Source organism: Rhamphochromis longiceps, linkage group LG4 (genome assembly GCF_057381845.1).
Source record: "Rhamphochromis longiceps isolate RC_006_pf linkage group LG4, R_longiceps_female_GT1.1, whole genome shotgun sequence".
Lineage (NCBI taxonomy): Eukaryota > Metazoa > Chordata > Actinopteri > Cichliformes > Cichlidae > Rhamphochromis > Rhamphochromis longiceps.
The window spans coordinates 5133976-5161416 of record NC_140560.1 but is presented as its reverse complement, the minus strand read 5'-3'; the positions used below and the strand labels follow the sequence as shown (position 1 = coordinate 5161416).

Here is a 27441-nt window from a genome sequence, read left to right as displayed (position 1 = left end):
TTATTTTGTGCTTTATACATTATCTGTGCCATTTTATATTCAACTAAATCATAAAATTTCAGGGTATTCAGATTAATAAACAAAATGTTAGTTGGTTCTATATAGTTTGATTGGTTTATAATTCTTATAGCTCTTTTTTGTAACTTGAAAATATGAAGAGTGTTCGTTTTATATGCATTACCCCATATCTCCAGACAGTAAGTCATATATGGAAGCAACAGAGAACAATAAAGTGTGTATAATGATTTTTTATTCAGGACATGCTTTGTTTTATAGAGAATATCGATGGTTTTTGACATTTTTGTTTTCACGTGGTTTATATGAGACTTCCAACTCAGCTTATCATCAATTATCACTCCAAGAAATTTATTTTCGTACACTCTTTCAATTTCAATTCCATTAACCCTTATTTTAGATACATTTTTCACTTGTCTAGTGCCAAAAATAATCAATTTTGTTTTCTTTATATTTAATGATAACTTATTTACATCAAACCAGTTTTTTAATATATTTAACTCCTTTTCCGCTGTAGTCAGAAGCTGTTCTAAGTTTTTACCTGAGCAGTACAGAGTCGTATCATCAGCAAACAATACACATTTTAACAGTTTGGAAACACTACATATGTCATTTATATATAATATAAATAATTTAGGGCCCAGCACAGAGCCCTGAGGAACACCACAAGTTACCTTCAACTGCTTAGATTTTACATTATTGAATTCGACATATTGATATCTTTCATCCAGGTAACTTTTCATCCACTTGTATGCTATCCCTCTTATGCCATATCTCTCTAGTTTATTTATTAATATAGAATGATCAATTGTATCAAACGCCTTTTTTAAGTCTATAAAAACACCAACAGTATATTCCTTATTATCTATTGCATTAGATATCCCTTCAACAAGTTCCATCACTGCCATTGAAGTGGACCTTTTCACTCTAAAGCCATATTGGTTATCACTTAGGAGATTATGCTTCTCAATATATTTATCAAGTCTATTAACAAATAACTTTTCTAAAATTTTTGAGAACTGTGGGAGTAGTGATATTGGCCTATAATTGGTAAACTGACATCTCTCTCCGTTTTTATGGATTGGAATAACTTTTGCTATTTTCATTTGTGAGGGAAACACACCAGTTTGAAAGGACAGATTACAAATGTATGCGAAAGGTTGCACTATATATTCTATAATACTTTTAACTAATATCATGTCAATACCAAAACAGTCAGTGGACTTTTTATTTTTAAATGTCTTCACAATGTTAATTATTTCTCTATGAGTTACAGCACCAATAAACATGGAGGACACATTCTGAGTAATATGTTTATTTAGGTCGTTATTATTTCTTGACTCTGGAATTTCTTTTGCTAAATTAAAGCCAACATTTACAAAGAAATCATTAAATTCATTTGCAATGTCTTTAGTTTTATCAAGCACAATATCTTTATCTTTTTTAAAATAATCTGGATAATTCTTATTTTTTGAGCCCTTTTTGATTAGACTGTTTAATATCCTCCATGTTTCTTGTGTGTTACTTCTACTTTGCTCCAATAATTTGTGGTAATATTCTTTCTTACTTGTTCTTATAATATTTACTAATCTATTTTTATATAACTTGTACTTTATTTCAGCATCTTTTGTCCTCTGTTTTATGAATCTCTTATATAGATTATTTTTCTTTTTACATGCATCTTCTATCCCCTTTGTGATCCATGGCTTATTTGATCTGTGATGCTTTCTAGTGATTTTCATTAAAGGACAATGTTTTTCATATAGTGAAATTACAGTTGATAAGAATGCATCATATGCACTATTTGAATCTTCATTTGCAAAAACCTCATTCCAATTGTGTTCCTTTAAGTCCACCTGGAGGGCAGCAATGGCTCTTGTTGTTCTATGTCGTATCATATCAAATATTTGATTCTTTTGTTTAGTTTTAATCCCAAAATAATTTTGAAAAATTGCAAAAACAGGAAGATGATCGCTTATATCAGTTATAAGAAGTCCACCTACTATTTCATGGTCAATTTTATTTGTGAATATATTATCTATCAATGTAGCTGTATCAATTGTTATTCTACTTGGTTTTATAATTACAGGGAAAAGGGAGTTACTATACATTGTATTTATGAAATCTGTTGTTTTCTGATGTCCATTTGGGTTTAGCAAATCTATATTAAAATCACCACAAATTATTTGCACTTTTTTATCATTTAGGTTGCTAAACATAGCAGCAAGTTTTTCATTGAATATCTCAAGGCATGAACCTGGTGTCCTATAGATGCAACTTATAATTATATTGTTAGCTTTTTCAACATGAATTTCAATAGTGACACATTCCAATATGTTATCTATGGTGCTTGACATGCATTCAATCAGACTACATTTCAAAACTTTATCTACATATAAAGCAACACCGCCTCCTTTTTTATTCACCCTGTTCATTGTAAATAATTCGTATCCTTCCAGTCCCATTTCACTAACTTTCTCATTATCGAGCCATGTTTCTGATATTGCAATTATATTAAACTTTTTTAACTTACTTAAACATTCTGTAATTTTAGAAAATTTTTTATACAGGCTTCTACTATTGAAATGTATGACCGACAATGCATTTGCCATTTTAATATTCACATTGAATTGGTCATCTGTATAGTACTCACAAGTATTATTGGTGTTATTGTAGAAGTGGGTATCTGGGTCAATGCTACTTTCAGGGTCATTCATGTTGTGCTCTGCATAGTTAAACGTTTTGAAGTTCGTTTTCTCAGCGTGTGTGGCAAAATAACCACCTTGACAGTCCTTTTCATAATCAAAGTCTTCCTCTTCAATATCTCCGAATGGAAACCTATAATCTGTGTCCAAACTTGTCATTTATGTGTTTTTGTTGTTGTTGTTTCCATTGTTTTTGAGCCATAAGGCCAGAAATACTTTCCATACCCATTGTTCATTATCCAATCGTCACTTTTCCAATAGATTCCATAGCAGATTCCTGATTATTTATATTGTTCTAAGTCTTTGAGTTCTCTTATCATCACAACTTTCGCTTCTTCGGGATTGCCATTTAGTCTTATCATTACTTTGCAGTTCCTCGTCCATGTCGCTTGTATCTTATTTTGTTTTCTCAGGATGCGTGCCTGTCTTGCAATTTCAGCAGTCTTTTTCGTTAAATGTTCATTTAAATACACACCAGTCCCTTTTAGCTTCTTACCCTGTTTCAGTAACTCAATCTTTGTTTTGCGACTCACAAACCGAAGAATGATTGCTGGCTTTGTTTTACTGTCTTTTCTGGGGAGCGTGTGGCATGCTGCAATATGATGGCTCTGAATACTTACATTCTTCGTTTGAAGGAATTTTATCACTTGCTGTTCAAGCGTTTGCTGCTCCTCTACCGGGGCATCTTCACCGTCTTTACCTCCGCCAGCTGTTACTCTGGCGTAGGTTCGGTGTTGCGTCTCCAGACCACTTATGATTAAATCATCCATTCTTGTGTATTGTTCAAGGTCCTCGATTCGCCGTTCCAAGTCGTCTATTTTCTTGTCCTTGTCCTTTATGAGGTTTTTTAGTTGTTTTATTTCATCCATTAGGTCATGTAGCATACCTTGTTGTTTAGCCACTTTGCTCAGTTCATCAGACATGAAATTAAGCGATTTCCTAATCTCCTCCAACTCCTCTTCAACTCCTGGGTTTGCTTTTTTAGGTGGCATTTTGAAAATGATGAGATTGGTATTTCCTTGTGATGGCCCGTTGAAGTCACTGTTGATTTATTTGTTGGTGCCTTGCTAGAGGAGCCTGGGCCTGGTGGCTGCTGGAAGATCCTGGGCCTGGTGGCTGCTGCAGGATCCTGGGCCTGGTGGCTGCTGGAGGATCCTGGGCCTGGTGGCTGCTGGAAGAGCCTGGGCCTGTGGCTGCTGGAGGATCCTGGGCCTGGTGGCTGCTGGAAGAGCCTGGGCCTGTGGCTGCTGGAGGATCCTGGGCCTGGTGGCTGCTGGAAGAGCCTGGGCCTGTGGCTGCTGGAGGATCCTGGGCCTGGTGGCTGCTGGAAGAGCCTGGGCCTGGTGGCTGCTGCAGGATCCTGGGCCTGGTGGCTGCTGGAAGAGCCTGGGCCTGGTGGCTGCTGGAAGAGCCTGGGCCTGGTGGCTGCTGGAGGATCCTGGGATGGGGAGAACTGTAGATTTTGGCCAGTTAATTGAATAATCTGAAACTCTTGAAAACCAGTTTATTAGAGTAATTACCTCAGAGAGGTTGGTTTGTGTGTTTTGCAGAAAAAGCAACACATCATCCGCATAGAGACTGATTTTATGTTCTATGTTCTTACATTTTATGCCCTTAATTGTTGTAGCCTGTCTAAATGCTGCTGCTAGAGGTTCGATAAAAATTGCAAAAAGTGAAGGGGAGAGTGGGCATCCCTGTCTGGTGCCCCTCAGGAGACAGAAGCTGGAGGATGTCTGGTCATTTGTTCTGATACGAGCTGTTGGGGAATTGTATAATATTCTTATCCAGTTTATAAAAGAGTTTCCGAAACCAAATTTGTGTAAAGTTGCGAATAAAAATTTTCAATTAACTCTGTCAAATGCTTTTTCTGCATCTAGAGATAATATTATGGTTTCGACGTTTTTATTGTATGAGTAGTCTATTAAATTAAGTAATCTACGAGTGTTTGTTGAGGAGTGCCGACCTTTTATGAAACCAGTTTGGTCAGGATGAATTAAGAGGGGGGTTATTTTCTCTAATCTCTTTGAGAGAGCTTTGCAGATTATTTTAAGGTCTACATTTAAAAGAGAAATTGGACGATAGCTTGAGGGAAATAAAGGGTCTTTGCCTGGTTTTAGCAGGAGACTAATGTTGGCAGAATTCATATTTGGTGGTAGTCTGCCCTTTTCCTCGATTTCCTGCAACATGCTGTGGAATACTGGTGCCAGAATTGTCCAGAATTCTTTGTAGAATTCTGCAGGGAAGCCGTCTGGACCTGGAGCCTTATTATTGGGCATACTTATCAGGGCTTCCTGGAATTCACTTGGCGTCAGTGGCGAATCCAGTTCCATTGCTTGACTGTCTAGTAATTTTGGAAGAGTTACGTTGTCAAGAAATAGATCAATTTCATTTTTAGATGGGTTTATTTGTGGTGAGTATAAAGTTTCATAGAAATCCCTAAAAATGTTGTTTATTCTTCCAGGATCATATATTGTGTTCCCCGATAAATCTTTAGCAGCACATATAGTTGTTTTTTCTTTATTTATTTTTAGCTGGTTAGCTAGAAATCGACCTGATTTGTTACTGTGTTCAAAATTCTGCAAGCGAAGTCTTTGTATAAGGAATTGTTTTTTTATTAATAGTTTCATTTAATTCTAGTTTTGTCTTGCATATTTTGTTCAATGTTTCCTGATCTTGGTCGCACGCGTAGGCTTCTTCTAGTGATTTGATGGTTTTTTCTAATTCCTGAATATTTTTGTTTTCTTCTTTCTTTTTGTGTGATGAGAAAGAAATTATTTTACCTCTCATCACAGCTTTCCCTGCTTCCCATAGAACAGAAGCAGATATTCCGGGAGTGTCATTAAAGTCTAAATATGAAGTCCATTCCTTTTTAAAATATTTAATAAAGTCTTAATCTTTAAGCAGTGATGTATTAAATCTCCAGTTTTTACTTTGCGTAGTATTATTCTTGTGCATTAGTGTTAAAGATACAGGAGCATGATCGCTGACAGCTATAGGATGAATCTCAGTGTCTGAAATGTCACTCAGCAGTGAGCTGCTGACCAAAAAATAATCCAGACGAGAGCAAGAGTGATGAACATGCGAGAAAAAAGTATATTCCTTACTGGTGGGGTGAAGGGAGCGCCATGCATCGCAAAGACCAAAGTCGCTCATATACTGTTTGATTATATTTGTGGATTGCCAATTGCAATTCCTGTTGTGTTGAGCCTATCCATTTCTTCATTTAGTCCAAGGTTGAGGTCACCGCCAAGAATGAGTGTGCAATCAAGGTGTTCAGAGAGTGCACTAAAAAATCCGTGGAAGAATGAGGGTTCATCAACATTTGGACCATATATACTTACAATACATAGTTTTTTGTTCAATATTGATAGTTTAATAATTAGAAATCTACCCTCTGGATCTATAACTGTATCGAGTACTGTAAAATTAACATTTTTATGTATTAAAATTGCTACTCCCCGTTGTCTAGAATTATAACAGGCTGCAAACACGTTAGGAAACTCAGGTGTTTTAAGTTCGTTTAAACCTGTGACAGGTCTGTGAGTTTCTTGTAATAAAACAACATCTGCCTGTAGTTTTTTAAGCTGGTTAAATATCTTTAACCTCTTTCCTCTGGTGCCAGCTCCATTTACATTCCATGTGACAAGCCTCAGAATGCCCATAATTGTGTGTGTATGTCTAATGATGTACGCTGGGTGTTTCGTTTAGACAGGTGGAGAGAATATGGAAACATCCCTTGTTTGTAAATAGAAAGAGAGAGAGAAAAAAAAAGTGTGGTGAGAGGCTCAATAAGTCTGACTATGTGTGTGAATATTCACTAATATGAACAAGCGTGGCTTGCTTATGTGTCCTGCAAGTCTGTGCGTGCTGTGAGGCTGTTGTGAATGTGCTGCCGTTGAGCGGATGTGTTTGCGTGATCGTGGTATGAAAATATGGAGAAATAGAGGGTGTTGTTTGTAGGTGAGTGGGGAAGTAGGTGACCACAGCAGTGAAAGACAAGAGAAAGAAAGAAACCACATGAACTGTGAGCGACAACAAAAAAAAGAAACGAAACGGAAACATTCCAATTAAAGTAATGACGGAGGGTGATGGTGTTATATCTGCTATGCAACGTACTCTATCGAAGTCGATGTTCTTTACGGTGTCCTCCGGCAGCTTCAGGTGGATGTCATTGTCATTTATGTCAATCCTTACGTTGGGTGAGTGCTGAGTATTTGTATATGTGTGCATGAGGGTGGGAATGCATGTTTGTGTCTGTGTGTGCCTGTTTGTCTGTGTCTATATGTCAGGTCGGGTCTTACACTCCACCTCTCTGGGAACTCCCCTGTCTCCCCTCACCACACTCCCTGCCGGTAACAGATGCCCTCAGGGGTCGGTGCGTTGGTGGTTCTTGGTGTCCGGGCCTGGGCACTCAGGTATGTACCAGCTCACTCCCGGTGACTACTTGGCGGGGCCTGGTGCCTGTTGCTCGGTCAGGCCTCTTCCGGGGCAAAGGGGGCCCTCGGGCCTCCGGCCACTGGGCCTGCGGCTCGGTTCACTCTGGCACATCTGGCTGCCGGCAGAGCTGGCGGGCACGCCACTGCAGCCCCCTCTGGCTTCTGCTCCGTGGCTACTGGGTGACACCTCATCTGGGGCTCGCCTCTGCTCTTCCCATGAGGGTGGCACTGATGCCCCTCCGGTGGTCCTCCTTGGGTTCTCGCACTCTGGGGCCTCTGGAAGTCTGGAACCTGGATCTCCTCCATGCCTGCTTCATGCCCTGGGGGACGGGGCTATGGCTCTCTACATCCTCTAGCAGACCATTACATGGGGAAACCTTTTGAATAGAAGCGCGCTGATCCACACAGGTGTGCACACGGGTGTTCACTGTTCATAGACATAAACTACACCTTTATTGGTGCTATTTCCAAGCACATTGTGCGCTGTCGGTCCTGCTTGCTACACAACAACACTCAATATTTAGTATTTACTGCTGTTTACACTTAGCTAGATTAACGTGATGGTGTTGTGTTTAGTATGTTGCTCTGTTTTTTTTTTGCTTGTTTTCTCTTCTTTTTCCCCTCTTCTTTCTCTTTTTAAGTGCCCTCTCTCACTGTCCCTCTTCCCTTCTGTTTTTCTTTTCCTTCATCTTTCTTTCTCCCTTTCCTTTCCCTCAGTCATGTCTGTCTGTAACAACTGAAAATAAAATAAAATAAATAATAACAACAAAGATTGATCAAATGGACCAATACGGCAAGGCCGTGATGATCCACTTGGTAAAGTAAATCCATTGGGTATCCTTGTTGGTCTTCAGACACCAATTCTGACGGCTAAAGAACCAAATGGGACAGGAAAAAAAAAAAGGAATGGGGAGGTGCTAATTCATCAAGCCTCTATGCTGCGTGCTCTACCTCCACCTGTTGGCTGAATCTAACCTTTAATAGACTCTGGAATCGTTTATTTTGATAAGTGGATCATAGTTATACTAAATGACATGAAAAAGTGGAGATATTACAGCATTTGAACATGAGAAAGAGCAGGGCCATCATATGGTTTTTTGGGTGGTTACACTACGGGACTTAACACACACACACACACACACACACACACACACACACACACACACACACACACACACACACACACACACACACACACACAAGGAAGACCTTAGTTTAAAATATGTTTTATATATAGCACCAAATTGATGGGGTTAAATGCATAACCATGGTACCCATCTGAACTGGCTTGCAACATCCTAAAAGGAAACCCAAACAACCCTCAGAAATAGCACAAATTAGCTTAATCTTTTCTTCATTGTGTGGTGTAGGTGTGAACTAAAAACATTTGGGTTAACAGAGAAATATAACTGTCCTGAGTCGAGATCCAGGAGTCGTGTACTTGGACTAAACATTCCACAGAGGCTAAAGCGTATCAGTGAAAACACAAGGCTCAACCACCAGAGTGTGTCTGGTCTGTTCTTCTTATCATCAGAAGTTGTGACGTGGAGGGTTTCAGTAACACATTACATACACTGGACCTGCAGAAAGAATTTGCTTCCTTTTCTGTGCCTGACCACAGGAGCTGTTAAACTCACACTGAATTGCTGGTTGGACTGATTTAGGAACAATCATTCACTTCTTTTACTGTAAACTTTGAATTCACACAAAATAAAATTGCTGGAGGATGACATGACTTGCCATAGTTATGTTAATATAATACATAAGCACACACATAATCATTTTTTAATAGATTTTATTTTCACCTTTACAGTTTCCCAAATAAGCATGGAAATTATAATATAGACCAATTAGTCTATAAGTAACATTAAAAACTACAAAGAGTGTTAAATGCTTAAAAACTGTTACCTTTTATTGACTACCAGAAGCTTGAACCACATCATCATTACCCCTCAGCTGTAAAACGCTTGTGGGGTATCGCTTTAATTCTATTGTTTATCAGTCTGTACTGTTATGGAGGCTAAACTGAAGCATCGTTGAAGGAAAAAAGCTTCTTATCTCAGTGCTTTCCAACCTCATCACATGATACCAGTGGTTTACCATCTGTTAGCATATGCAGTTTTTGTAAGAGAGATGAGCTGCATTCATTACTGTGCTATCTTGCGGCACTAAGGTACTCTGCGCTGTGTTCAGGGTGTCTCGGTCTCAGGATGTGAAGATCCACTGCACTCTCTCCATTTCCACTAATGTTGAACTGACCTACAAATGATGGTTCAATAGTTGGAGACTGATAATACATGAAGCCAATCAGCTTCAGAGCAGTGTCTCCTTTGGAGCGCTGATACCACAAAATAGTGTTAAAGTTTTGGTTTTTATGTTTGCAGGTCAGCCTGACTTCCTCATTCGGCGGCTTCAGGAGCTGCTCTGGAGTTTGAAGAACCTTTATTTCTTTATCGAGGGACACTCCTGTAGAGAAACAAAGAAAAGTTGACAGGTTGTAAATTGATGGCATTTCTTTTGAAGGATTCTATGCTCACTGAGACAACTGCTAATTATAGGATTAGAATAAAAAGTACACAAAATGTAGTTCAATCTGAGAATATGACGAATTAAAAGAGGGTTTGTTGGCTAATTGATAATTAATAATACGATTAGACATCAGAGAGTTTATAAACCCTATCCCTAACTCTCTCTCTTAACCTCTTTAAATGACCTGTGCTTGTGCGTACATTCCCCTGGACTCCCTATTTAAAATAACAGCTATTAGCAACTTTAATTCCTAATCTTTTAGAACCTGGTCTGTATTGTCCCGTGTCTTGCTGTCTTGTAGACGGACTCAGAGGGAGGGAAATACTGAAAATCAGAACTAATCACTCTAATGTGGCTGACTATCTGGAACATGTCTCTGCTGAAGGCTGACCATGGAAGGGTAAAATAATTGGAAATAACTAGTTCAGATGCTTTGCAGCACTTAATTTTCCAATAAAAGATTAACCCTTTGTGGTCCTCATTGATGACAGAATCAGAGACTTTATTTATCCCCAAGGGGCAATTAAGATACAACAGAGCAGCATGACTTTAAAAATAAGGACAGGGCATAAACAGACAATAAGAGTGAGATAAAAAAATACTTAAAATATACAGTATGTACACAGTTTTTAAATGACAGTGACTGAATAAGTGAATAAAAAACTATAAGTGACTAACAGTGAATAAAGTGTTGGCAGTATAAAAAAAGAGTGTCAAGTAGTAGGAAATAAGACCGACAGGAAATAATCTCAAGTCGAACCTCTAAACTATCTATTGGACAACAAGTAGAAGAACTCTCTACATAAATAACACAAACTGTTTTTGATATATTTCAGTCACAATGATTTTTGTTACCTGAATGCAAAGACACTGGGGAAAGCACAGCGAGCTATTGTTAGAACTGAGGATTCAGACTTCAGGGTTTAAACTAAAAGTCTGATCATTGAACACTAATAAAACCATTAACTGAATGCAATTATGAATGCCCAAATTACAAAGTTTTATAGTTTTTATACAAATAGAAAACATGGAAACCACTTCTAAGTCAAAATTCTAAAGGACAGAGAGTCTCTATGAATACCTTTAATGCAGATGATGATGTGTATGAAGAGATGAGACCAGTTCATGTTGAATGTGATAAACCAGCTCGAATCCCAGCTGAACTCAACCGTTTGAAAAGGACTAGAATTCGCTGTATCTTTCTGTCAACTTCTCCAGCGCAGCTCCTCCCACTGTCTGCAAAGGTTTGTGGGCATGTGGTTTGCTGCAGGTGTTCAGGGTCAGATGAAGGTTTTTGTAGAGGAATTTCAGGCTTTTCTGCTGTGGTGGGACTAGAAACTGCACAGAAATAATGCCCGCTGTTTTCAGGGTGCCTGAGTTTGCCCAAGTGCAGGAATGCTTCAACCTCTCCATTTCCACTCACGCTGAATAAGCCCTCATAGGGTTTCTCCACAGTCTGAATTTCCTTATAACTTGTAAAACCAACTAGCTTCAGAGAGGTGTCTCCTGCTGGGCAATGATACCACACAATAGTGTCGTAGCTCTTGACTTTGTGTTTACAGGTCAGCTTGTCTCCATCAGTTATGTTCTTCAGGAGATCAGTCGGAGTCTGATGAACATTTTCATTTTGATTTGGTGATGCCCCTGTAGAAAAAATACTAACGTTAAATCAAATCTTGTCATGAAACTTGCAGCATTGAGCAGACAGAAATATTAAGTAAATAATTACCTTTGATCCCCAACAGTGCAATAATAACTGATATTAAAAAACTGTTCATGTTCACACCTGCTGACTGACAGTAACTCTGAGTCTGGTGCAGGAAAGGGAGGAGACAAAGTGGCAACAGCATCTCACCACGATGATGAAGTCTCACGTCAGCACCAGTTAAAGTGTAGCCGTCTCATTTAGAATCTAGAAGAAGTTAAAAGTCAAGTCTCATTTTTAGGGGACAGCGTACTGTGAAAAGATTTTATATTGAGGTGCTCCAAAACAAGTGAAAATTCTCTGAAAAGGGAATTTTGGTGAATACTTGAGAGATTTACTGCACTTAATAAATTAAGAGGAAATAATTAATTTTGTCTGACAGAAAATCAAACAAAAAAACAAAGTTTAAACCTTTAAACTTCTGATGTGGATGGGCACTGTTGTCTGCATAGAGCCAGGAATCGAACCACCAACCACCACAACCAATTGGTAGATGACCTGCTTCTATACCCATCCCATTATAATATACAAAGAATGTATTTTGAATCGAAATTGCTAAAAACAATGACTATTCATCTCTGTGCATCTCTACAGAGGTTTCTCTTAAAAGGGAGTTTTTCCTTCGCCGAGTGGTTTTCCCTGTATTATTGTAGCAAGAGGAACACAATAATTATGTATAGTGTGAAAATGGATATTACAAATTAGTTACATTATTTGCAGTGTCCTTTAACCTACCGCCTACTGGTGTTGGCCAGATGGCGCGATATGGCAGCCTCGCTTCTGTCAGTCTGCCCCAGCTGTGGCTACAACTGTGGTTTGCCTGCACCAGTGTGTGAATGTGAGAGTGAATGAATAGTGGAATTGTGAAGTGCTTTGGGTGCCTAGGAAAGCGCTATATAAATGCAATACATCATTATTAAAACAAAAAAAATGTTGGTGAGTAAAATGAATATCTAGTAAAAAGAAAATGTAAACATGTAATCTGCCTTCAGCACACGTCTCACCCTCTTGTTCACATTTAAATATGTATCTGTGATCAGAAAAAATAGAATATCTTATAAGATAAGAAGCTTATTTTCATGTTATTGCTGTGTTATGGTACTTTTTCCATTGGCTGAACAAAATGATTTCTTTTAAAACATTCAATTGCTTGGAGAAAATGCCAATTTGGTGTCCATCCCCATCCACTGCTAGAGATGGCCTAGAATGAATATCAAAGCAACCAAGTTTTATTTGGTACAACACATTACAAAGAATGTTAAAATGAAATCATTGAACAAATAAATGACTTTTTACTATTACAAACTGATTTTGCACTGTCACATTTGTTTCCACACTATTGCCCCAGTTATGTAAATTTCAGTCTCAGCTGATTCCAAGTCATTATTTGGTTAATGCGTGATAACTAAATAGTATCGTCACACATTATTAGCCCGCCGTAGCCATGTTAGTGAGGTGTATTAGAAAGAGCTGTCAGGAGTTTTTCCAAGGAACCCTATGAATGCTGCTGGAAACACACACCAACCTTACTACTGTATTTCTGCACAACGTCTTAGGGAAAGAACAGCCTTAATAGGACATAAACCCAAATGAGAGCCACAGAAACAGGTGCCTGCTCCTCTGTGCCATCTACAAATCTATCAGCACTTGTAGCCTGTGCTTTGGGGTTTTTGTAAATACCAGAAAGATTTTGTGTCACCGTGCAAAACGAGCTGCACAATAGTACACTGCACTGTCTTGAGCTCCTGTCAACTGGATTATTAGTGAAACATTTTTTATATCACTTGTACTAAGATCTCCACTGATCTCGAAATTCTGTTTATATGTCTCTTCCACTGTGACATCCCGATAGTTGATATATCCAATGCATTTCATATCTGTCTGGCCAGCTGGCTGTTGGTACCACAGCATCACTCTGTATTCAGTTAGATTGTGGGTGCAGACTAGCTGCACCATGTCATCGGGCTTTTTGATGAGAGCAGGGGGAGTCTGATGGATACCCACACAGCAATCTGGAGAGAACACAAGAACATTTTTTCTTGTTATATATTATTTGCAATGAATAAATGAGAGAAGGAATATGAGTCAGTACCTGCTAGAAAAAAGAAAAAGAGAAAGTAGATCATTTTAATGTCTTCTATAATGGAGAGCTCCTCCTCAGTTTTGTCACATCAGCTTGTGTCTCTGAGGTCTGAGGAGGAAAGAGGATGAAAGGGGTGTGGGTAATGCACAGCATGACTCCACCTCCTTACATGTGAATGGTCATCTGGTTCTTGGTTGTTCCTTCCTGTTTTTTAAGATGAGAACACTTTAACATATTCTTGTGTACATTTTTATATCAGGTGTTGGTATTAATCTAAAATTACACAATGTTCTGAAAAGTAAGAATGGCTCCACCATGTGGCATTTCACAGCATAACTCTCTCTCTCTCTCTCTCTCTCTCTCTCCATGCATATAATACAGAGATGGGCAGTAACGCGCTAATGCGTTACTGTAATCTGATTACTTTTTTCAAGTAACGAGTAAAGTAAGGGATTACTATTGCAAAAACGGTAATTAGATTACTGTTACTTTCCCGTAGGAACGCTGCGTTACTGCGTTACTAAAACCGTGATTTCTTTGCGAGAATGTCTCATGACAGTGACGTAAGCGAGTGCGACGTTCGTGACAACAGCTGTGTGCAGATCAACAATGGATCATATATCGAGTGCGAGAGAGAGTATGAGCGTGCAACGTTTAAAGCGTGGAAGTACTGACCTTACTTTGAGTTTGATTCCATATAAAGTGACAAAAACATTAGCGTCCGTTGTGCGTGGGAAGAAAACTTCTTTTTACACCGAAAAAAAACCCTAAACAAGCACCGAGTGCGCTACGACGTAATGGGAAATTCACAGAGAAACTCGTGGATTCTTCCACTGACCGCTGCGCCACACCTGCACCAGACCACACTCCTGCTTTACAGGTGAAAATAGAGCAACAGGACCGCTGAGTCTTTGACTTTATTTATTTTCTGCTGTGTTTTACTTGCATCTATTTGAAAGACTGAGTGTAAACACACACAAAATTTTTTTTTTCATGTGCTGGAATGTGTAGAAAATAGGTTTAAATGTTAAACTAATTTCTTCAAGTCAGAGAATGTTGCATATAATTAAATTTTTGCTTGATGCATAAAGTTAAAAGATTAAAACTGATAAAACAAGTTAAAAAAAGAGACTTTTCCATTTGATTACATTTTGTATGATGGATTATGCAGAAAAAGTAGAACTGGGTTGACAGATCACTTTATCACCTATTCAGGTTGTAAATCGTGTTTTTAAAAAGTACTAAAGTAATTAATTACTTTTGAAAATAAGTAATCAGTAAAGTAACAGGATTACTTTTTGGGGGAAGTAATCAGTAATTAGTTACTGAGAAAACTGAAACTGAGAAAATATCCACTGAGTGGCAGTTTCCTGGGGTTTTCCTGGGGTAGGAATTAACCTCTGTTAATGCCAGAGGTCAGAGGAGAATAGTCAGACTTTTCTGAGCTGATGGGAAGGCAGTCGTATATCAAATAACCACTTGATAAAATCAAGATATGCAGAAGAGCATCTCTGAATACACAACATGTTGAACCTTGATATAGGTAGATTTACAGTGGCAGAAGACCACATCAGATGCCGCTTGTGTCAGAACAAGAAAAAAAAGGCTGGAATCAACCAAAAATACAGGCGGCTGCCAGAGCTACCCCTCAGCATAGCTAGTAGATGCAAATCCTATAATTAGTATTAGAGAGTATCAATCCCACCCAGACTCTTTGGAGGAGGTGGTCTTGATACAGTTCCAAATCAACTCCCGAGTGGTTCATTTATGGCATGAATTTGATCCAACCTCAATCCAAATGAACTATCGGGTGGACATTGTGTCACGGCGAGTGAAGTGAGCCATGTGGAGATAATGAAGTAGGATCCAAACGCAGGCACTTGTAAAGGTGTGAAGGTGGTTTATTGAAAGTAAAGTACAAAATAGAAAAACGGCAAACTGGACTGCAGACTATCTGAACTGGGAACAACTAAACTACGAAACACGAACCAGGACACGAACATGAAGAAGGATGGGCAGAGGTAAGTGATGACGGACAGCAGGGAGAACACACGGATGAAACATGATGGATACACAGACCTTCAAAATAAAACAGGAAACAAGAAACCACTAAACAAAGACGCAGACAGAGAGGCAGACAGAATATAACACATGCAACTCAAACAATACATGAAATAACAAATCCTTAAACGCGGATAAACAGAAACATGGAACTCTAATAATAATAATCATCATAACATCAGAGAAACAAAACAATCATGCAAAAATAAAACAAAACATAAGAACTCAAAATGCTGGGTCGAACCTGCCCAGAACTGTGACACATTGCAAACTTCCGTGACACATTACCTTGATCGCAAATTGACAGTTTCCCAATATTCAGTCATCTTTGTTGAGTTTTGGTATAGCCTGGCAGGTATCTGCATCAGTGTGTGAGCTGACAGCACAGAGATACACACCACTATCACTTGGCTCCGCTCTCACTTACAATCTTGTTGGCTGAATATTTTTCTTGACTAAAGTTTCCAAAGTCTGGGGCCTTGTAAGGCAGCATGTGGACAATCAACCTCAAGCTCTCCCCTGGTAACTGCTGAAACCAGTACATATGGTAATAACTGCCACGCAGATTGTGATGGCAGTACATCTGGGCAGAGTCACCGGTTTTCAGGAGTAAGGTAGGGGTCTGTGTGACATCGTTAGTCCATATAACAGCTAGAACCAAGCACATGAACAAGTATTTTTTAACGTGAACTTTAGCAATATATGTGTTTTAAGAAGAAAAAGATACATAAAGATAGCATAAAGATTTTAAAACCATACCTGCAGTACAGAGGAGAGAAACAGTGCTGATGATAAATGGTGACATCATTCTCAACTCTCAAATGCCTCTCACAGCAAAGTGACAACTGATTCCCTCTTAATTTCTTCTGTCACATGTTGGTTTCATCAGTCCCATCAGCACTTCACACTTGATACTTTCTTAATGTGAAATCTTCATAATAATTGTTACCTGTTTTGAGTCTCAGTGATGTCAGAAAGATTCCTTTTTTGCGTGATGTTGAAATAGTCTAGTATGTAGTTGACTACATTATAAAAGCAGCCACAGAAACAGGTGTCTGCCTTACAGGAAACCACAAGTGATTCAAAGCCTGTGCATCATGAGTGATACACAGAGATGTGTTCAGCTCCATATATTCCTCATAATTTAATGCACAGAAAAGTCTGGTCAATGGAAAGTGAACTGCTCTCTAGCATAGTTTTGAGTTGTGTCTGATGCTCAACCACAGTGGGTCTTCCAGTCCAAACTCTTCTTCTGTATTCACACTGATCATGAAGTAATCATGAAGTGTTAAACAATAAAGTTTAACACCTTAATACCTGAGCTGATTCAATTCAACTCAATTGTATACAGCGCCAAATCACAACAACAGTTGCCCCAAGGGACTTTATATTGTAGGGTAAAGACCTTACAATAATACAGAAAAAACCCTAACAATCATATGAGTGAGCACTTTAGCGACAGTGGGAAGGAAAAACTCCCTTTTAACAGGAAGAAACCTTTTGCAGAGCCAGGCTCAGGGCGGGGTTGTCATCTTCTGAGATCAGTCGGTGGTAAGGGGAGGAAGACAGGACAAAGACATGCTGTGGAAGAGAGCCAGAGATTATTAACAACTAATGTTTACATGTAGAGGTGAATAAAAACATGAGTGAAACAAGGTGAGAGAAGGAGAAATGCTCGGTGCATCATTTGAAGCCCCTAGCAGCCTAAGCCTGCTGGGGAAGATTCAAGGTCACCTGATCCAGCCTTAACTATGTGCTTTATCAGAAATAAATTTTTAAGACAGTTCTTAAAAGTAGAGATAGTGTCTGTCTTCTAAATCCAAATTGGGAGCTGGTTCAATACAAGAACCCTGGAAGCTGAAGGGTCTGCCATTCTACTTTTAAATATCCTAGGAACCACACGTAAGCCTGCAGTCTGAGAGCAAAGTGCTCTTGGGGTGATATAGTATTATAAGGCCTTTAAGATAAGATGGAGCCTGATTATTCAAGACATTTTATGTGATTTCAAATTTGATTCTGGATTTAACAGTCCTACATATTTGTTTAATATGTGTATTGAAGAACATATCCTGGTCATAAAGGACTACAAGGTTCCTCACAGTGTTACTGGGGGCCAAGGTAATGCCATCGAGAGTAAGAATCTGGTTAGATACCATATTTCTAAGATTTTTAGGTCTGAGTACAACAACCTCAGTTCTATCTGAATTTAGATGCAGAAGGTTAGAGGTCACTCAGGTCTGCTGTTTAACTAATTGTGTTATCTGGCTTCATGGATAGATAAGATTGTGTCATCTGCAAAGCAGTGAAAATGTATGCTATGCATTCTGATGATGCTGCCTAATAGTGATGGGTCGGCCGCGAACGAAATGGCTCTTAGAGCCGAATCTTTGAAGTGAACGACGCGAGCCGGCTCCTTATCCCGAGCCGTGTTTTTTTTTTCTTTCTCTCACCCTCTCTCTCTTTCGCACTCCCCCCCCCCCCCCCCCCCCCCCCCCCCCGCTTCACTCCGCATACGAGCCTTGTGCTTTATGCTGGTAGCACAGGAATAGAGCCAGAGGGAGAGAGAGAGAAAGAGAGTCAGGGACAACAACGTCACATTAGAAAGGTATAGTAATCATCCACAACTATTTTCAGTTGCAGATGATAAAGGATTCAGAAAGTTTATTCATGCAGGTCCATATGACAGAGAATATGCATGTTCTTTTTGTTTTCATATTTTAATTTATATTTAATTGTGTTGTGGTTTGCAGTGTTTTGTGTTGTTTCACTTTAAATTTTTTTTAAAAGGAAAAAGCTGAAAATTTAAATAGTTAAAAGTTGAAAGTTGAGTGCTTGTGTATAAATACACAAGCAATACACATATGCTTTCATGCTTTCAATTGTGTAATTTAAGTGATCTAGGTAGCTCTGTTTTGGAAGTTCAGTTCATGCTAGAAATGTGTTTTAGAGTTTGTACGTGTTTTGTCTCTAGGGGCCACCGCATATATTTATATATAAACATATATAAATAAAACCACTTTTTTTTTTACATTAGTAATTCCTTTTCTGCATAATTCTATATTATTGTTAATAATAAATTAATTAAAGCAACAAAACAACCTGAAGAGCCGGTTCGGAGCCGAAAGAGCCGGTTCTCTAAAAAGAGCTGGAAATCCCATCACTACTGCCTAAGGGAAGCATGTATAATACAAACAGAAGTGGTCCTAGCACTGAACCCTGTGGAACTCCATAATTAATCTCAGTGTGTGAAGAGGACTCTCCATTTACACAAACAAGTTGGAGTCTATTAGATAGATATGATACAAACCACTGCAGCACAGTACCTGTAATACCTACAGCATGTTCTAATCGCTCTAATAGGATATTATGGTCGACAGTATCAAACGCTGCACTGAGGTCTAGCAGGACAAGCACAGAGATGAGTCCACTGTCAGAGGCCATAAGAAGATCATTTCAGTAAGGAAATATCAACAGAAGGAATTGAACATGATTCACTGACATATAGAATTTTGTCATGGTCTACGGTGGGTGGCTGGAGTTTCCATTAGGCTCCTGAACTGACCTGGGATCCGCCCCTGGGCAGGGCCAACTCCAGCTCCTGCACACCTGGAGCCTATTGCAGGCTATCAAGCCAGAGGGATTTAAACCACACATCGATGTTCACTCACTGCCAGTTCGTCATCAACCCATGTTGGTAACAGGTCTTGTGTTTCAAGTTCTCGCTGTGATTCATCTTACTAACTAAGACTCTTTTGTGCTACAGTCGCTGTACCCACCCTGGCTCACTCCACCTCCGGACTCGGAATACCTAGTGATCATTTTGGAAATCCCTCTGTGCCTCACCTGCCTGCCCTCCTGCCATCACACTCCATCTGGAGCCCCGGATCTCAGGTCAGCCTTTCCACGCCACTCAGCCTCCCCTGGATCTTCATCATCCCCCTCTCAAACACTCCAGGTCCCTAACTGCAAAGTAAGAATTGCTGCTCTTATACTGGCCACTTCTGAGCTGCCTTCACTACCTGCCTAACTTCTATATCCTCTCCCCTCAGTGTGACTGTTCCCCACTCAGCTCCGTTCCACTTCTCAGGCCTCGTTCCCTCGCCCTAGCCACGTTCCCCTGGGCACGCCACACCAAGGCTCCACGTCTCGTCATTTTCTGTCTTTGCCACGTTTCCCTTTTTTTTGTTCCCCTTGCACTTAACCGTAATAAACTATTAAATCATCTACCGTCTCCGCTCTGGGTTCCTGCACCTGGGTCCTATTCAGTACCGGCCATCCGTCGCCGTGACAGAATTTAATTAAACTTTTTGGCAATTAGACTCCAATTGTTAGATTTGTATTGTTGATTGTCATTTATGCTTAGAAATATCTACTCATATATGCTTAGAGTTGTATAATCAACATCATGTTGGTAGAGGTTTGATCCTTAATAGTCTGTTCCAGAGTGTTCTGGCATGCACACTCACAATCTTAGGGTCATGGGAAGAGGTCGTATCTTTTCTTGCTGATATATGGTATAGCAAACACACGTATATCTGTGCCTTTTGTTTAGATGAACTGCTGGACTTCCAGGTTTAGGGAAGTCGTTTATGGGGTCACACACTGACCCCCCCCCCCCCCCCCCCCCCCCCCCACACACACACACACACACACACACACACACAGACACTTAGACAACGCACAGGCAAGGTACTCTTTGTGTGTATGTAGACGTCATATGTTAATGAACCTATGTATATTAATGTAACCTCAATAAAAGAGCAGTGTTACGGGGGAGCAGACGAGAGCAACTGGGGTCAAGCGAAGGAACAGCGTGTGTCCAGTTGGTCTCCCTCGTATACGAGAATCATAAAGAGCTCTGCTTGGTGTTCAATGCTTTTTGCTGTGTAGCTGAATTGTCTTGAACGTTCCAGCGAATGGGTTTATGCTACAAACCCATCACCGATGGCCCATCAGGGTAGGACCCCAGTCTAGACGTTAGTGGTGGAGATGAAGATGGAAGCTTAAATAGAGCATGAGCAGTATGGGAGAAGTGAGTAGCAGGTTGGTTCCACAAGGGAGAATGTTTGATGTCCAGTGAGACTGTATGTGGAGTGGAGGCTGATTGGCCCGAAGAAGGGCAGGAAAGTGATTGGATTAGTGATGTCAGCAATGAGCTTGACAGTATGGAAAAGTGTAAGTGATGTAAAGCATAATTAGCCACCAAATACCGAAAAAGCAGACAGATGTGTGACTACTGATCTTCCTGATTGAACTTACGCATTAACTTCATTTGTAACCTTCTGCAATACTGTTTCTGTACTGTGATGAGGTCTGAAACCTAAAACTCGTCAAATAAACCATTCGTCTGCACATGATCAGTTATCTGTTTGACAACTACTCTTTCAAAAATTTTGGGTATAAAAGGAAGGTTGGAGATTGATTCATTCACAACATGAGGTTAGCCGTTAATAGGCCCAAGGCTGGAGCCCACCAAAACAACTCCCTGATAACGACTGTGTGATCACTATTCTTCCCATCCCTGCAAGGACACCTGGATCAGCTGGAGGACTGTTTACTTAGCCTGATTGGCCGAAGGACACTGTGTCTCCGCTGAATTATGTACACGCACACACATACACTTACACTGATAGGCACTAACTCATCCCCCCTCCCCTTCCAACGCCTTCGATGCTTGTTTCCTGCGAGGGAACACGGCGGGTCTGTGTGCCGCGCTGGAATGGTAGCGCTGTGCAGGGCGGCTGCTGTGTTCGCTTCGGATTACTCCTCACCCCCCACCCACCCCTGTGGCTTGTCATGTCTTCACAATGTTGTGCTGTGGACATTTATGTGCTTTCTGTGCAGAGGAGTTTTTTTGTTTCCTGTTCTCATGCTGTCCTACCATGGAAGCATAGCATGAGTAGGGGTCTCTTTTTTTCCTCTTGTACCCAGTGTAGTGTACATTTCAATGTTTTTCTCTGATTCTACCAATCTCCGACCTGTATCCCTATGTAATGTTTGTGCTATATGTGTAAGGTCGGGGGGGGGGGGGGTCCTATTTCACTGCAGGGCAACCTGCATGTGACGAATAAAGCTTTGATTGATAATATCCTGCTGTATGATTTGAATGACACGCAATGAAAAATTCCAGATATCCTGATGTCCACGCTGATGTCTTTAGAGTTCAAATATTTGGTGTCTTGCCCATGGGCTGTGATCACATATCAAGGTTTTAAAAACTGAGCTTAAAGAAGTGCTGCACATGAATAGTGCTAATAAAAATCCAGAGAGGCCAACAATTACCACTAATTATTTTTAGAGGCATGTTTGTGTAAAATAAAACAAGAAAAAAAATACATGTAAATAAATTTTGAGTAGCCATTTTTCTTTTACTTCTCCAATTCTGCAAATTTGTATAACAGATTATGTACAGATTATTTTTTGAAAAAGGAAAACATAATAGGAAGAACTGTATAATCACATTAGCTGTTTCAAAATAAAAGTCTGTACCTCCATATAGGAATTGATCTCTCTACAGTAAGAACTCCAGCTGTAACAACTGAAATAAAAAGCTGAGTAGATGCAGGAACAGTAATACACAGATTATATTATGTGTGGTGGTGAGGTTTTTGTGCTGAGAAGCAGCCATAGATAACACTGTGTAAACTAGCTACACAGAAGTACACCGCATTGCTGTCCTGCTGGAGTTTCTCAATTGTTAAGGTGCAGTTTTTATTCTCATCTGCACTACCATCCAAGGTTGCAGACACATTGGCCTCTAGAGTGGGACGGCTTCCCCACATGTATCCCAGCAGCTGTAACTGTCCACCCTGTGACTGCTTGTACCAGAGGATCCTGTTATAGGTGGAAATGGTGTGCAAACATCTGAGTGTGGCTGTCTCATTTGGGTTTTTGCACATATCAGCTGGAGTCTGGTGGACCTGGTCACTGAGTGAGACACCTGTGAAAGAAACAGCAAAGAACACCATAAAATACTTTACACACAGCAATAAGAAGAAGGTGTGCGCTTTAGGCAGCGGTTATTCCCTCTTTCACGCCATTACCTGAAACCAAATGAATATTATGAATCAGAATCAGGAATAAAATTTTCATTCTTGGGTATTTTAAAGTATTTAGTTATTGTGCAGCTGATGTGGTCAAATTCTGTTTTTCTCAGTGGATCTGCAGTCATACTGTTCACCCACATCCTTGATACTCGGAAAGTCTTAAAGTGGGAGGTGACATTCTCCTGTCTGCCATGATCTATTAGTTCAGTAAGTATGTAAAGATGTGCTGCCACCTCATGAGCAGAGGAAGGACAGAATCATAGATGAGTCATTGTTCAGTATAAACCATTTTGAGCTGTCAGGGCCACTGTACATATTTATTAGTAATAATACTAAACTAGCCAAGCTTGTTTTTGGTTTTTTTAATACAGGCACATGGTTAAAAAAAAGATTACAATGTAATGTTTGATTTCAGTGTATAAATACACAAATACATATATATAAATTAAAGTCTAACTACTATGCTATATGCGATGTGTTTATATTACACTGACCGGAGACACTGAATGACATTATGCTACTTCAGGTGGCTGTGGATGAAATGACCCCCGTCGACGTGAGGTGGGTGGGACCCAAGATAACATTTTCTCAGTTTCTAGGCGAGATATTGAAGTAGCTACCAATAAGAGTGTAAGAAGCTGTAAGTTGACAAAATATGACCTGGAAATAAATAAATTAGAGGGTTACCTAGGCAACTGGATCTGGAAATGTTTGCAAACAACCAATCAACAGCTTCAAAGGGATGCATGGTAAGTGAACTGTTCTCTGTGTGGATGCAGCTTAAGAGCAAGAAAAACTCTAGACTAATTATTAAGTGCAGCCTGAAGCGTTTGGTTCACAGTGATTACACCTGGTCTAAACTCAATGTCACAGATTCTAAGGTGGCAACACCATCAGTCAGAATACTGCAACAAATCTGGTTTGCCTCAACTGCCACTCTAAGTGGTTGTTGAGGTTGTGATGACATTATAGTAAGCACAAGGAGCATACATTTAACCAGGAGAACACCAGAGCAGACATGGATGACTAGGGAAAAAGATAAAGGGAAAGACAAGACTGCATTTACACTAATTACGTGATGGGACATTGGTGGGAACAGGGCAAACAGTTACAAAGCAAGGAAGATAAAAACAGAAAGTCTTCAGTCAGAAAGGTTAATAAAAAAGAGTGAGATGTTACTTCCAGGCTGGACTACTGCAATTCATTATTATCAGGATGTCCAAAAAACTCCCTGAAAAGCCTTCAGCTAATCCAAAATGCTGCAGCAAGAGTCCTGACAGGGACTAGAAAGAGAGAGCATATTTCTCCTGTTTTGGTTTCCCTTCATTGGCTTCCTGTTAAATCCAGAATTGAATTCAAAATCCTGCTCCTCACATACAAGGTCTTAAATAATCAGGCCTCATCTTATCTTAATGACCTTGTAGTACCATATCACCCTATTTGAGCACTTTACTCTCACACTGCAGGCCTACTTGTTGTTCCTAGAGTATTTAAAAGTAGAATGGGAGGCAGAGCCTTCAGTTTTCAGGCCCCTCTTCTGTGGAACCAGCTTCCAGTTTGGATTCAGGAGACAGACACTATCTCTACTTTTAAGATTAGGCTTAAAACTTTCCTTTTTGCTAAAGCATATAGTTAGGGCTGGACCAGGTGACCCTGAATCCTCCCTTAGTTATGCTGCAATAGGCCTATGTCTATTGCAGCCGGGGATTCCCATGATGCATTGAGTTTTTCCTTTCCAGTCAACTTTCTCACTCACTATGTATTAACAGACCTCTCTGCATTGAATCATATCTGTTATTAATCTCTGTCTCTCTTCCACAGCATGTCTTTATCCTGTCTTCCTTCTCTCACCCCAACCGGTCGCAGCAGATGGCCCCGCCCCTCCCTGAGCCTGGTTCTGCCGGAGGTTTCTTCCTGTTAAAAGGGAGTTTTTCCTTCCCACTGTCGCCAAAGTGCTTGCTCATAGGGGGTCATATGATTGTTGGGTTTTTCTCTGTATCTATTATTGTGCGATCTAGTGTACAATATAAAGCGCCTTGAGGCGACTTTTGTTGTGATTTGGCACTATATAAATAAAATTGAATTGAATGTTCTGCACCCACATGCACGCACTCAAAATGTAGCTACAAGGCAAGGGGTTTAGTACGATGTCAAGAACCTGATGAAGCTCTGCTAACTGTTAAGAAGTGAGGTTGTGATAATACTAACAGGGAATGGCAAAAAGGTGAACAATTAAGGACTGGCATTGTTTGAACATCTGAAGAACACCAGGGGCTGGTCAGGCTCCCAGAATTGCAGGGTTTGGGGAAGAGTGACGATTTTTCATGGAGCAAACGTGTCAAACTGTCTTTGGTAATGCCATGCCCCACCATTCAAAGTTTTGTTTTAATCCCGCATAATCGGCTGTCTGACACCAGATATTGACAAAGTGTTTGCAGAATGTGTGGTTACAGCAGATGAGTGTGGTGAGGGTTTTTGTTACAGACCGCTCGGGTGATGCAGCAGGGTGCTTCACTTGCAGCACAAAAATATATCGCACTGCCGTGGGCTAAAAAGTGAAGAGACGAAGCACTTCTGCCGTCTCCGCTCACGTTATAAAGTGCTTGGAATGGGCCTTCAACAGCCTGACTGTCATATCGTGCAAATCCAATGAGAGTCATTTCATTCCTCCTTGTAGACTGCTTGTACCACTGGATCATGTAAAAATCACTGTTACTGTGATTGCAGTTAATCAGGACTTGTTTTCCAGCCACTTTGAACATCTGAGCAGGACTCTGATGGACAGTTTTTGATGAGAGCCCTACAGAAAAAACACAATTGAAGCACACAGTTGGAGTTATTAGAAGCATTAATATTTAAATCAGTACTTACAGAACTCAGGAATTTACCTGCTAGACATAGTGGAAGAGCAGCTAATTGAAGGAGTCTGAGCATCATTATTGTGAAGGTGAAAGCCAGAGAATCACAAAGAGTACTTGTGCAACTGTTGTTGACACTGTGTGATACAGAGACAGCCTAAGAGGTGTTTCCATGTGGTGGCATGGATTTACACAACTGTGATTATTTAGCGCCTCTGCTTGGCATTAATAGGGTACTGAACCCTTGATACTATGAATATAAATAAATGTAGAGTGTGTAGCACAACAGTACTTTTTGTATTATTGTAGCGTCTTTACCTTTCAATAAAAAAATGCCTAAAAAAAGGCCACTGAAAATGAACTGATAAGGTTGGGTTTCTGGAGATTGAAATTTAACTCAAGTATTAAATTAATGGTAAATAAAATAGAAAAGATAGCAAAAGGTGACACACTGAGCTCAAACAACAGTCAGTCAACTCTGAGTAATCCTGAGTTAACTGTGAGCAATGAAAAAGGTTTGTAGAAATTCCAAAAAGATGAAAAGAAAGAAAGTAACTGGGGGAAAACCATATTTACTGTTAATGTTCCTTAAACATTTGGAAACTGAGGTGGTGGACTTTTGAGAGAGGAATGTTGTTCCATTCCTGTGTGATAGAGGATTGCAGTTTCTCAAGAGTCCTGGGTGGTATCTTTGTTTTGTTTTGTTTTTGTTTCTGATGCACTCAGCCACCATGGCCTGTAAGCACACTCACCATGCAAGACTTTTAATGTTTGCTGAACAACATTTAGACGAACCTGAGAAATACTGTGGGAATATAGTCTGGTCAGATGAGACCAACATTAAACTCTTTGGATACACACCATGCTTGGAGGTCAAAAGTCACTACATATGACCCGAACACACCATACCAACAGTAAAGTTTGGAGGTGGGAACGTCATAGTGTGGGGCTGTTTTTCAGCATACAGTACTGGCATGCTTCGCATAATTGAAGGAAGGATGAATGGAAAAATGTACAGAGACAGATGAAGATTAAATGAGGGTGTAGGTTTCAGCAAGACAATGATCCCAAACACACAGCCAAGGAATGGGCCAAAGTCACACTGGAGCAATGCATGGGACTAGTTTCTCCACACAGGAGGTGGAGCGGTTGAAACGGTTCTCACCAACAAAGGCTTGAGTAGAAAGTATTTAATAAATTTCAGTTACCAGCCTCAATACTTTTTCCCTGTGTCATCTATGGTTTGCTTTCTTTGCATGTGTGGATTTCATGTCAATACCATCTTTAGATGATAGAACACTGAAGATGGAAGTTAGGTGGTACAGTAGCTAAATCTGTTACAAAGCTTCTTTTTATTTTATGTGTTCATATATTTAGTAGCTGGTGCCTAAAAGAATAAACAGAAACTGTCCCTTCAAAGATCTTGCTTAAAAGTCATCCTCTAGCTGTATCTGTTCTCTCCTTTTTTCTGGCCTCATCGCACCCTTCTGATGTTTACTCTTGGTATAAAGTCACACAAGCCTGAAGAGAAGCTTCCTCTCTGCAAACAGAACCTCCTCTGTTGTCCGAAACTGGAGAGGTTAACATTCCTCTGCCCAGGCCTCAAATAAAGGCCTAAATTCTTGCGGAAATAATCCAGATTCCCACCGGGGAGTGCAAACCTACCCTCTCTTCCCTGGCTCCCTCAAGGTGGACAATCAGTGTCTTTGTGAAGCCAAATTGATGCCAACAGTCTGAGAGCAGAGCTGGTTCGTCCCAGCACCAACAAGCCCCTCAGTTCTGCAGTCTGAGTTGAGCAGATGGGCTGACCAGCTGTGGAAACAGTGGGGTAAAAGATTGTTGTAGGGACTTGTCAAGATGGACAGAATTACTCGTAAATGGACTATCAGGCTGACACTTTCTTGGCGGATTATGGATGTGCATTTTTCTATATGGATTTAATGGCATGGAAGAAGTCACAATGTGGAATCTGACTGAAAGGTAGGCTGCTCTCCTCATCTTTT

At 40.1% G+C, this 27441-nt stretch overlaps 1 protein-coding gene and 1 long non-coding RNA gene across 3 annotated transcripts in view; one reads left to right on the top strand and one right to left on the bottom strand.

Moving 5' to 3' along the window:
- Positions 1–22626, bottom strand: part of LOC146670877 (immunoglobulin lambda-1 light chain-like) — a 51795-nt gene extending 29169 nt beyond the window's left edge. Inside the window, exons 1-3 of the mRNA XM_085402986.1 lie at positions 22578–22626; positions 22181–22474; positions 6173–6185 (exon numbers count right to left, since the gene is read on the bottom strand). Coding sequence (XP_085259112.1) covers positions 6173–6185; positions 22181–22474; positions 22578–22626 — 356 coding nt within the window. The remainder of the gene's footprint in view (positions 1–6172; positions 6186–22180; positions 22475–22577) is intronic.
- On the top strand, positions 19052–19717 carry LOC146670878 (uncharacterized). Of its 2 annotated transcripts, none has more exons than XR_014911381.1 (3): positions 19052–19207; positions 19298–19504; positions 19584–19717. It is a non-coding gene; the product is annotated as an uncharacterized LOC146670878 (long non-coding RNA). The 2 variants fall into 2 exon arrangements; XR_014911380.1 differs by having other exon boundaries at positions 19052–19224.
- Positions 22627–27441: the final 4815 nt, after the last annotated feature.